Below are 13,023 nucleotides of genomic sequence, written 5' to 3'. Positions count from 1 at the left end.
TCCTGACCTCCCCTCTGCCCAATGGCATAAAGAATTGCGCGTATGGAGGTATTCGCTGACGAGGGGGGGGCGGCCTGATGTGGCTCAGCCCCGGTGGGCCCAGAAACCCCCAGTCCGACCCTGCCTTTGCTTGTATTGAATGTGGAGTCTGCATCAATGATTTTGCTTCATATTGGTTCCTTGTCTATGTACAGATTAGCAGAGCTCTGGAATCCATAGGATAAAGGACTTTTCGTAATTTCATACCTTAAAGGGATACTGCCATGGGAAAAAAATTGACATTGCAGTAAAGATTGCGGTACAGCAGTAAAGAGTGATTGAAGTTTATCAGAGCACAAATCACATGACCGGGGGGAGCTGCGAAATTGACAAAATGTCTAGCCCCATGTCAGATTTAAAAATTGAATATAAAAAAATCTGTTTGCTCTTTTGAGAAATGGATTTCAGTGCAGAATTCTGCTAGAGTAGCACTATTAACTGATGTGTTTTGAAAAAAACATGTTTTCCGATGACAGGATCCCTTTAAGTCTATATATGTAAACATTTAATAAACCCAATAGGCTGGTTTGGCTTCCAATAAGAATGAATTATACAGTATCTTAGTTTGGATCAAGTACAAGGTACTGTTTTATTAATACAGAGAAAAAAAATAATTTATAATATTTGTGATTATTTGGATAAAATTTAGTCTATGGAAGACAGCCTTTCTGTAATTCAGAACTTTCTGGATAATGGGTTTTCCGGAATAATGGATCCTGTATGATGTTGTAATCATGGCAACCACAGAGACATGGCTTAGACCGTGTAAAAAGTCTATCCAATGTCGAAATAGAAAAACATGTTTTGTGCCCCTTCATATGCACAAAATCTAACTCCCATGTACTTAATGATAACTAAGCTCTCCCTTTAAAATTACAGTACTTTCTATCCATCCCTATGGGATTTGTAGTAGTTTATTTATCAAATGGTGAGCAGTAACTGTCACCCATTGATAAATATGCCTTTAAAAATCCTATAGTAATGAAATCCTATAGTATAGTAATCCTATAGTAATTCATTTTGGGGGTATCGTTTTCCTTTAAGATACCATAGACAGTCACTATATATTGGGCAATGACTATGAAGATTTTCAATCATCCAGGTCATGGTATATCTAGTATAGGTAAATCTAAAAACAACTGAACTTGCTGAGTAATCAATGAAGACGTTTCAGTACTCATCCGAGCAGCTTCTTCAGTTCAACTGACTGGTGTGGGAAGTTCTCGGCATATAAACTCTTCGACTAATCCAATCACAATGGCACATTGTAACTCTTCAAAGAGGTGATCTGCTCGGATGAGTAGTAAAATGTCTTCATTGATTACTCAGCAAGTCCAGTTGTTTTTAGATTTACCTATACTAGATATACCATGACCTGGATGAATGAAAATCTTCATAATCATAGCCCAATATATAGTGACTGTATATGGTATCTTAAAGGAAAACTATAACCCCAAAATGAATACTTAAGCAACGCTTATCATATTAAGTGTCATATTAAAGAATCTTACCAAACTGGTATATATATTTAAGTAAATATTGTCCTTTTACATCTCTTGCCTTAACCACCATTTCGTGATGGCCTGTGTGCTGCCTCAGAGATCACCTGACCAGAAATACTACAACTCTAACTGGAACCGGAAGAAGTGTGGAAGCAAAAGACAGAACTCTGTATGTTAATTGACTCATGTGACCAAACATGTATAGTTTGTTTATGTGCACAGTGAATCGTATGTTCCCAGCGGGCAGCCCTTGTTTTTTAAATGGCAATTTTCTATTTTTGATTACCCAATGACACATACTACTAGAAAAGTATATTATTATGAAAATGGTTTATTTACATGAAGCAGGGTTTTATATATGAGCTGTTTTATGCAATATCTTTTTATAGAAACCTACATTGTTTGGGGAGTATAGTTTTCCTTTAAAGCAGCACCTCTGCCAGACTCCACAGATTCAGTCCGGGCCTGAATGCCGGTCTTTGCTGAAATCCCAGTCCAGACCTGGTGGCAGCCCTATGATACCTGAGACTAAAAAATTATAATAGTTAAATAAAAAAAAGTATGAAAATTACACGTACTTTAAGTTCACCATCTGGGATCTGCTGAAAGAAGTACACAGAGGTCGCACTTACCTGGAAATGTCAGCTTGAGGGGAAGCATAATCTCCCAGAAAATGTGGCAAGTCAACACAAATAACAAGCATTTATCAGACAACAACCTAATGCATTATGGGAGGAAGCAACACATGGTTATTGAGAGCTGTGACGTGTGGCTCAGTTTAGTAGTGTGTACAGAAGGAGGCAGCTTGTAAGCTGAGGGGTGCTGCTGGCACAGGTGCAGTAAAAGGGAGGCGACCCAATATTTAAGCATACGGGACGCAATTTAGGACATTCCCATGAGAACGCACGCTCCTGCATGCACTCTCCTAACGAGGATTGCAGCATATGTAGACAGCAAGTGTGACTGCAACCTCTTCGGGTCAGTAAGTGTAATTAGAGGCGAGTCTGTGGCCTATCCACTCGTCCTGTGGACACGCAGTAGTAGCTGTCGCTCCTCCCCTCCGCAGGTGCACCTGACCTGTCAAAGCTGGGTGGAGCTGCTACATCCGGGTCGCTCCCGGTGAGAGGAGGCTGCAGTCGGACCATGCAGTAAGTGTGCGTGTTGTCAGTTATGCAGCGGCCCTGAGAAGCGGGGTTCCAAGGGAAATGGCGGGCAGCGGCAAGAAGAAGAAAAAGCATGTGCGTTTCGCCCCAGCGAAAGAGGCTGGCGTGGAGGAGGAGGAAGAAGATACACTGTTTGAGAAGCGGCCTGACAGCGTAAGGCAGCTGGTAGAGAGCGACAGGAAGAGGGCGTTTGAAGATGAAGTCCGGTTGGTCCCCCCAGCGAGCAAAAGGGGGAAGTTGGGGGAGTTCAAGTGGTGTGTCACTACTGTCATGTGTGCGGCCTTCCTGGGGCTGGTAAGAGACTACACCCAGTGGCGGACACTAAGCCAAAGTGTTGCTTTAATGGTTTTGCTCAACTTCAGCTCTCGCAGTCTCGCAGCTGGGTTTGTTGCCATTGGATTAGATGTTTAGAAGGGCTAGTAAAGGCACAATCAATCTGTTACAACTCCTAGTTTATTGTCGAGGGGTAATTTATGGAGTAGGATTTAAGAAAATGTAGTTTAACAGAGAAGAACCCACGGTTTTTGTTATTTCTTGAACTCAGCAGGGCAAGTAGTATTAATGAAAGTAGCTTTATTTTGCAGCTTCCATGTTCTTGAGAGCAGCTGTTAGGGTAGGGGCACACTGGATGATTCAGGGAGATTTAGTCGCTTGGCGATTAATTGCCTCGTCTTTTCGGCAACCAATCTCCCCGAACGCCTTAGTCGAATGCCTTACGAGGAAACTTCGGGCGACTTTGGAAAACGAATCGCCACATGTGTGTGTGTATGTGTGTATATATATATATATATATATATATATATATATATATATATATAACCTTGATCCTTGATAAAGGCCCTAATGTGGGTCGAAACGTTGGATGCACAAGTTTGAAAAATAAAGAAATTTTTGGTTCACTAACCAAGGTGTGCGGGTCCTCTTGAACTCTATATATATATATATATATATATATATATATATATATATATATATATATATATATATATATATATATATATATATATATATATATATATATATATATATATATATATATATATATATAAATAAAATTGTAGAAAGGACCAGCACTCCGTTTTCGAAAAAAATTCAAAGGTTTATTCAAAACTCACAGTGTCTCCAATGTTTCGACCCTCTTTGGGGCCTTTGTCAAGGCCCCAAAGATCCTTGACAAAGGCCCCAAAGAGGGTCGAAACGTTGGAGACACTGTGAGTTTTGAATAAACCTTTGAATTTTTTTGGAAAACGGAGTGCTGGTCCTTTCTACAATTTTATATACCGTATATACTCGCGTATAAGCCGAGATTTTCAGCACCCAAAATGTGCTTGAAAATCCTACCTCGGCTTATACGCGGGTCAGCTGCCTTGTAGCGATGAATCCCCCTCCCAGCCGCGAAGAGCAACAGCGCAAGTGTCATCTGGTGTGACTGCGCATTTGGAGCAGGCGTGACTACAAAGGCCAACGATGCGCTATGGAGAAGGCATAGGACAACGCATGCGTCAAAGGTAATTACGGTAGGCGCATGATGTCCTAAAATGTGTTCCGTATAATAAGGCAAACCCCTGCCCCACGTGACAGCTTTGTTGAACTGCGCGAGTGCGCGTCTTCTCTAGTCCCAGCGCCTTAAGCAGCGACCAGTGAGACCTTCACCTCAGGGTAAGTGCCGTCTCTTGTATCAGGACTGCTGCTCTGCTACTGCCCAACTCTCTGCTTGTCACACACGGAGAGACAAAGGGACGCGCACGCACACCGCGTGGAACAAAGGGGCAGCAACGAGGAAGCCCCTGGTGCTACTGGCCTGGGCTACAGTTGATTGGTCAGCCTTTCTACCTAATCATCCCTTATAAGCGCCGCTGCCCAATGGGAAAGCACTTGGCTTCTGCAGGCTGGGATCAAAGGTCACCTCAGCAAACCCCCAGTAGTGTAAGGACCACAGTTAGAGGGACCCTAGAACTATGCATTGGGCTCCCATCTTAATGGTGGAAGGTGCATTGATATAAATCAGGGATGTCAAACCTGCAGCCCTCCATCTGTTGTCCAGCTATGACTTCCACCAGCGCATTCACGGCTCCTGCATGTTGTAGTGAGGCATCCCAGCCGTGAAGAAAGAGCAACATATATAACATAGTTGTCTAGGCTTATACGCGAGTCAATAAGTTTTTCTGGTTTTCATAGGTAAAATTAGGTACCTCGGCTTCTACGCGGGTCGGCTTATACACGAGTATATACGGTATCTAAACTTGACCAAGCACCCGGCAAAAACTACATGTGAAGGAGTGCTGGTATCATCCACGATTTTGTTTAATTTTATGCAATTATCACTAATTACATGAAACTGTTCTCTGCTTTTCTAAAGTTTTCATTTTATCTGACTAATGTGGCACTAGTAGTGATAATTCTCACTCGTCAAAGTATTGTGGCATGTTCTAGTGTACCTGTTTTAAAATGAGTGTGTCACAATACATAATTCAGTTTAGGATTGGCTTATATTGAAGGGGTGCAAGATGTTTACATGCCCAATAAGCAACAGTCGGAGAGCAGTGTTGCAGATCCTGCACTAATGCTAGTGATCAGTTGACAAGATACAATAAATAAAATGTGCAAGCTAACAGAAATATGGACAAGCTAACAGAAATATGGATATGATTTCCAAAGTTTTTATCAAAGGGGTGGTTCATCTTTATGTTAAGATCTAGTATGTTATAGAGTGGCCAATTCTAGGCAACTTTTCAATTAGTCTTCATTATATCATTTTTGTATTATCTGGCTTCTTCTGACTTTCCAGCTTTCAAATGGGGGCCACTGACCCCATCTAAAAAACAAATGCTCTGTAAGGATACAAATGTATTGTTATTGCTTTTTATTACGGTACTCATCTTCCTATTCACCCATCTCCTATTCTTATTCCAGCCATTACTCAAATCAGTACATGGTTGCTAGGGTAATTTGGACCCTAGCAACCAGATTACAGAAATTGCAAACTAGAGAGCTGTCGAATAAAAAGCTATATAACTTATATACCACAAATAAAAAAAATGAAAACCAATTGCAGTCTCAGAATATAACTCTCTACATTGTACTAAAAGTGCCTTTAAAAGTGAACAACCCCTTTAACAGACTATAGAATAAAACAAAGTTGCACTCTACCTGTACCTTATTCAGAAACACTGTATGAGAAATTCTTACTGAGTGCCAGATTTGTAAAAAGTATGGCCAGAAATGTTCTCATTTTGCCTGAGAATTTGGAGAAGAGTTTGGCATTTTTAAACCATAGGATAAAATATTTTTGAATCCGCAAACTTCCCTTCCTGCTCACACATGCTCTAGGAAAATACTTGGATGAATGATACATACAAAACCTTTTTCAGACCAATCACATTTCTTCACTGGGGCTAAAATATGAAAAGGGATGAACACAAAGTTGATCATGATTACTCCGGTTCAAGCTATAGGGCCATTATGAAAAGCAGAATTTCAGGTTTATGCACCTATGTGAATTTTTTTTATTGATTCTTTACTCAGTTTCTAATTGAATGACCAAATCATCATCTGAACAGCCTACGCTGGTACAGGTATGAAACCTGTTACCCAGAATGCTTGAGACCTGGGGTTTTCTGTATAACGTATTTTTCCGTAATTTGGATCTTCATACCTTAAAGGAGTAAAGAATCCCAAAACATAACATACAACATTTCTAGCCTACTTCTTTAGTTTAACTTTCCTTGTCCTTAAGTCCACTACAAAATCATGTAAACATTAAATAATCCCAACAGGCTGGTTTTGCTTCCAGTCAGTATTAATTGCATATCTTAGTTTGGATCAAGTACAAGATACTGTTGTTGTTTTATTATTATTATTATTATTATTATTATTATTGCAGAGAAAAAGGAAATAATTTAAAAAAAATTAGATTAAATTAGAACAAAATGGAGTCTAAGGGAGATGGCCCTTCTGTAATTTGGATCTTTTTGTATAACGGGTTTCCGGATAATGAACCCCTTAGCTGTATTTTTCACTCCTCCCAACAAACCATTTCTTTTTAACCTATAATGTGCTCCAGTCTATTTTTACTAATGTTACTCATGCAGTTAAATATCTGGTTTTCATCCTGCTAATGATTTGCCATGGCCACTAGTAACTTTATTTTAAAGAGCAAGGTTTGTGGGATAAATAAATAACCCCCTTTTTTATTTTATTTTTTTTAGGGAATGGCTATTGCAGTTCTAGGCCCCACTTTCCTTGATCTGGCAGAAAATGTTGAGAGCAGTGTTGCCAATATATCCTTCATTTTTGTTGGTCGCTCCATGGGTTATCTTGGTGGCTCCGTTCTGGGAGGCATACTTTTTGAGCAAATTAATCAACACCTTCTTTTGGGTAGGTAATGTATATAAAATAACTGTTCATACATTATACCAGATTTTGTAAGGGATACAACATGAGTGTGATTTACCTAAGTGTTTTGTTCTTACAGGGATATCCATGTTGGCGACTGCAGCTGGACTCTTTGTCGTCCCCTGGTGTAAAAAAGCTGTGTTGCTCACTGCGGTCATGTCAGTTGTCGGCATGTCAATGGGATTTCTGGATACAGGTAAAAGGATATAGTTTCACAGAAATCAAATTACTGCAAACTTGGCAAGTGTTACATAATTCCATACTAAGGAAGACTTTCATCTGAGATGTTCCCATTATGCTTTAAAGAAGAACGAAAGGTAACAACTAACACCTTCCCACTGTTGATAGTTCACACATAGTTCTAGCAGATCGCTAAGTTTTTAGCCCACAAAACTAAATAAATAATTACTTTAGGTTGATCATAATTACAGCCTTGGTCCCCAAATGCCGCCGCCATCTTTGTTAGGTAAACGCTACTTCCCGTGACTACATTTTCCATGTGCGCATGTGCGAATGATCCCTCCCCTTGCCCTGAGCTAATGTTAGGTGCGCCATCGTAGCTAGGAGGTGCTCTTTGTTTTTAGGCATGCGCACGGAGACTCAAGGCTGCCCGAGGCAGTGGGGAGGAAACAGAAACGTATTTTGGTGATGTCATCCGACTGAGAGACTTTCCATCTTGAAGCAGCGCGCTTGCTACAGAATGCAAGCAGCAACACACAAATAACTAAGGGCAGTAAGTGAAATAGAGGGATGCCTTTCTATAAAGAAATACTTTTAGTTCACCTTTCGTTCTCCTTTAAAGGGGTTGTTCACCTTTTAGTTATCTTTTAGTATGATATAACAATAAATGTATAGCTTTACAGAGCTATAGCTTTAAAATGCCATGTTTTATACTGAACTTATTGCACCAGTCTAAAGTTTCAGATTGTCCATAGCAGCAATGATCCAGGACTTCAAACTTGTCACAAGGGATCACCATTTTGGAAAGTATCTGCGACACTGACATGCTCAGTGGGCTCTGAGCAGCTGTTGAGAAGCAAAGCTTAGGGGCCATCGCAAATTATCAAATTATCAAGCAAAATGAGATAGGCCTGTCACACAAGCTGATGCTACAGGGCTGATTATTAAATTCTGATGCTAGTTGCACTGGTTTCTATGCTACCATGTAGTAATTATCAATATTAGTTACTAATCAGCCTTATACTGTGACATTTTATATTCTATGTGTGCTGTATATTTTGAGTCGGTCCCTAAGCTCAGTAAGTGACAACAGCACAGAGCATGTGCAGTGAATCAGCAGAAAAGAAGATGGGGAGCTACTGGGGCATCTTTGGAGACACAGAGCTTTACTGCTAAAGGGCTGTGATTGCCTTGGGCTGGTACAGAAGCCCAGAACATAATGTACAACACTTCTAGTCTACTTTTTTAGTTTCTTTCCTTGCCCTTTAAACCATAGTACATGCACATTATGGTACCACATTAGGAAGTGACATAGTCAAAGCCTTTGAAAAATTCAGTGTAGATATGACTATTGTGGGATACTGAGTAATAATTGGGTGGATTAATCACGTTGATTATACTCTAATTGCCCCCTCAACAGATGGCAAACAAATCTTTCCTGTTGTTTCTTTATCCTTGAAAATGGACTCTATGGGGAGATAGCCTTCCCTTAATTTAATGGTTTCTGTATAGCAGATCTCATTTACTTTTAGGGAAAAAGAAGCCAAAAGTAGGGATTGTTATTTTGGTAGAATTTCCATAACAAGCTTATAAACCTTATCCTATATGATATTTGATAAGATGGGAAATGTATTCTTCAACCTTTTGGTCCAAGTAACCTTTACTCTTGGCTTGTAACATTACTCTGACCTATTTAGTCCCTGGGTGCACAGTCTGACCTATTTAGTCCCTGGGTGCACAGTCATTTGGGTTATGTATAATTAGGAGAACCAACTCTCCAGTTCTGTGTACCACTGTTTTATTTCACTTCATGCTGCATTGATACAGTATACTGTATGTATACAATTTGTGCTCTTTGTGTGTAATATGTGCTGTGTGTTGTATTTGATGAACAATCTTTTTAACATTTTTTGTATTTTAGGTGGGAATATCATTATTCTGAACACGTGGGAGGACCAGGCTGGGCCACACATACAAGCTTTACACTTCAGTTTTGCTTTGGGAGCCTTTGTCGCTCCAATCTTGGCTAAACTAGCTTTGGAATTTCTCCCCTTGGACAAAAAAAGCTTTAATGTTAGTGAACCTTTCCTTGAACAGTCCGCCTTACCTTTTGGGATAAAAAAGTCTATGTTATCCTATATAGTCATTGGGACATATATTTTGCTGGTCTCCTTATTTTTATTCATCCTGTTTTCTAAAAGTCGTCCGAGACAGTCATCAGGAAAAGCTTCCGATGACAAATTTCGAACAGCCAGATATCATAATGCTGTTATTTTCCTCCTTTTTCTGTTCTTTTTCTGCTATGTTGGGGCAGAGGTAGCATACGGCTCTTACATATTTACCTATGCCATCACTTACATTACAAATATTGAAAATAATTATGCAGCTGGACTAAACTCGCTGTTTTGGGGAGTATTTGCTGCAGTTCGAGGACTTGCCATCTGTTTTGCTACTTGCTTGTATCCTGGCACCATGTTGCTTTTGAGCGTGATCGGCTGTACCTTGTCTTCATTGATTTTAGTCCTTTTCAGTAGAAATCATCTTTTGCTCTGGGTTGGAACTGCAGTGTATGGGGCATCAATGGCTACCACTTTTCCAAGTGGCTTTTCCTGGGTTCAGCAGTACACTACCATTGGAGGAAAGTCAGCATCTTTATTTGTGGTTGGGGCTGCTCTTGGAGAAATGGCTATTCCTGCCTCTGTGGGATATTTGCAAGGAATGTTTCCCAATTTCCCTGTACTTATGTACACAGCTCTAGCATCCTCAACAATGACAGCCATCCTATTTCCTGTTATGTACAAGCTGGCCACCGCTCAGCAAGACCAGGCCCAATATAATAGGGTTGAGAGTGATGACCGCAGGGCTTTGCTCTCCAGCTCTGGAATGGAAGAGGAGGATGAAGATGAGGCTCAGAACTGGAATGAAGCAGACTTTGAAACCATTGAAATGAATGATCAAATGAAAAATTCAGTTACTGTGATATCAGAGGACACTCCAGGGAACAGTGCACCTTCAGAGATCCTGAAGCACTCTACAAAATCGAATGGGGCTGAAGCAGCGGCTAATAAATCTCCCTCCAGAAAGCATAACACAGACAGAGAAAAAAATGATTGAAATTTTATATTGTATATGATTATGGGACGTGATTATCAATATTTTATTGATTACGGGGTGTGGGGAAGCAATGTTGATTCATTGTTGCTTCATGGATTAATATAAAATAATCTATCTGGCAGTACGAGGAACAATGCAGCAAAGAGATACATTTTTCACAGACTATGTCCTGTTGTAATGTATACAGTAGGAATTAAATGCCATTGCTTTCTACTAAATACATTGTTTGTTCCTTAAATGGGTTGCTCAACTTGTTTTCATGATGATGAGCATTAGATTTTTTAGACCATTTGCAGTTGGAAATTCATATTCTTATGTGTTTTTTTTAATAATATAGCTTTTTGTTGAGCAGTGCTTTTCTTTGGAATTCCATCAGACAATGGTTTTAATTTGAGACTGGAAGGTGAATAGGAGAGGGCCTGACAAGAAAGATAAGTAATAACAAGTAACAATGACAAAATGGTAGCAGTCAGTGAGCCCCCCCAATTTAAAAACTGGAAAGTCAGAAGGGAAATAACGCAAACACTTTAAAAGATCAGTTGAACTTTATAAATACTAAAGCCAGTGTTCAGTTTTCCACATGCTTGGGATTATCAGGACATTATCATGAGATGGGTTTTTTTCATACAGAAAATGTGTACAAGTAATTGAATTAAAGCAGATTTATTGCACTAATGTCTTCTTCCTTTCTATTGTTTTGTTGTGGTTCAGTAATAGCTGCAGCTTGAAGTTGACAGCCAGTGGTTTTTAGTCTGCTGCATGTTCTTGAGTCTTTTGCCACTCAACAACCCCTGGGCCTTACTGTTAGTCATGTAAAATAAGCAAATTAAATGTTTATGCTGCAAAGTTAAGTGTATGGGAATATAGAGATGATTTCAGGTATTTACTGGTTTTGTGTGTTCTTTACAGTTGTCGGAGCTTTCTTAATTAGGGCAATATTGCTTGGGTTTTTTTATTGTCCATTTTTCTCAGGGAAGATCGCAATTATTGCAACTTCAAACATTTTTATGAACACTTTCCACCATTGCACAGTTCACAGAAAATGCAAATGCCTCCCTTTGTCTTTTTGATGGCATATGCTGGGCACTTAACTTTAACAGGTATAGTAAATGTATTGCTGCTATCTAAAAATGTGCCATGTCTGGAGTAGGTATTCCGATTAACTATGTAAAGCAGCAGGTTAAACAGCTCAACATAGACTCCAATGGGTGAAAAGAAATTTGCACGTCAAAACAGTTTTGCACATTTTCTGCAAAGTGGAAAAGGTCAGATTCGCCTATCACTACTCTACCTAAAATCTTGGTAGCTGCAATTTTTATTTCAGTACAGGTGTAGAATCAATGATCCGGAAGGCTCTCTGACTATTATAAGCAAATTATTCACATTTTTAAAAATTATTTAATCTTTCTTTGTAACACGGGATTAAGTAAAAGGTACTAACTAAGATTTCATCAATTCTTATTGGAGGCAAAACAATCTTATTTGTATTTTTAGTAGACTAAAGGTATGGAGATGCAACAATCAGATACCTTTCCCGGAAAACCCCAGGTCCAGAGTATTTTCGATAACAGGTCCCATACCTGTATCATGTTTGTATTCCATGTGATATATTTAGTTTCCTACTGCAATACTAAACATTAAAGGAAAACTATACCCCCCAAACAATGTAGGTCTCTATTAAAAGATACTGAGTAAAACAGCTCATGTGTAAAACCCTGCTTCATGTAAATGAACCATTTATCCTAATATACTTTTTTAGTAGTATGTGCCATTGGGTAATCATAAATAGAAAATCGCCATTTTAAAAAATAAGGGCCGCCCCCTGAGATCGTAAGATTCACTGTGCACACATACAAACCACATGTAAGGTCACATGAGCCAATTAACAGACAGAGTTCTGCCTTTTGCTTCCTCACTTCTTCCTTTTACAGTTAGAGTTGTAGTATTTCTGGTCAGGTGATCTCTGAGACAGCACAGAGACCATCACGAAATGGTGGCTCAAGGCAAGAGATGTAAAAGGGCAATATTTATGTAAATATACCAGTTTGGTAAGATTCTTTAATATGTCATTCAATTTGATATAAACTATCTGTTGCTTAAGTATTCATTTTGGGGGTATAGTTTTCCTTTAACATAGAAATAGGCAATATGCTGCTTGTGTGTGTCAGATCCTATGGCTCTGTTGCTCAACTACAAGTTCTGGGATTCCAAATGCAAATTGGTGACCATGCAGCCTGATGTCACAAGCTCTAAGGGGTAGAAATGTGAAATTAGCTCTCCCCCAAAAAAATAAATGGCGAATTCTAATACACTTCTAAATATCTTATAGGAATGAATAGAGAGCAAGTGAGTTTTTGGGGGGTGAGCTATAATTTCACACTAACTCAGACCCTGTGAATCTGAGAATTATTTAGTTCACTCAGAAATTGTTAAATAGATCTGAATACAGAGCCTTTGTAAAATATCCCCTGCAGTTTGTGGATTTTATTTTTTAAGCAATGTCTCCTTTTAACACCACCACCTTTTTCCCTATTGATGTATAAAATACAAAGAGCTGTGCTAGAGTCCTGCAGCAAGTCAGGTACCTGCAGGTTGTGGTTTGTTGTGCATTTCTCCCACCCTCAGATGAT

General features: G+C 39.3%; 1 protein-coding gene across 3 annotated transcripts; it reads left to right on the top strand.

Moving 5' to 3' along the window:
- The first annotated feature begins 2,457 nt into the window (after positions 1-2,457).
- mfsd4b.S (major facilitator superfamily domain containing 4B S homeolog) lies at positions 2,458-11,275 on the top strand. 3 transcript variants are annotated; one of them, NM_001095879.1, is made up of 4 exons: positions 2,458-2,519; positions 6,913-7,081; positions 7,179-7,295; positions 9,201-11,068. In NM_001095879.1, exons 2-4 carry the CDS (start codon positions 6,916-6,918, stop codon positions 10,391-10,393), a joined length of 1,476 nt encoding a protein of 491 aa, NP_001089348.1. In that variant the 5' UTR covers positions 2,458-2,519; positions 6,913-6,915; the 3' UTR covers positions 10,394-11,068. The 3 variants fall into 3 exon arrangements, with proteins under 3 accessions (NP_001089348.1, XP_018120053.1, XP_018120052.1); XM_018264564.2 differs by lacking the exon at positions 2,458-2,519 and adding an exon at positions 2,527-2,689 and having other exon boundaries at positions 9,201-11,275; XM_018264563.2 differs by lacking the exon at positions 2,458-2,519 and adding an exon at positions 2,549-2,998 and having other exon boundaries at positions 9,201-11,275.
- The last annotated feature ends 1,748 nt before the right edge of the window (positions 11,276-13,023 follow it).

The sequence above is a fragment of the Xenopus laevis genome, chromosome 5S (assembly GCF_017654675.1).
Source record: "Xenopus laevis strain J_2021 chromosome 5S, Xenopus_laevis_v10.1, whole genome shotgun sequence".
NCBI lineage: Eukaryota > Metazoa > Chordata > Amphibia > Anura > Pipidae > Xenopus > Xenopus laevis.
The sequence above is the reverse complement of the archived record's forward strand: the minus strand, read 5'-3'. Positions and strand labels throughout refer to the sequence as shown.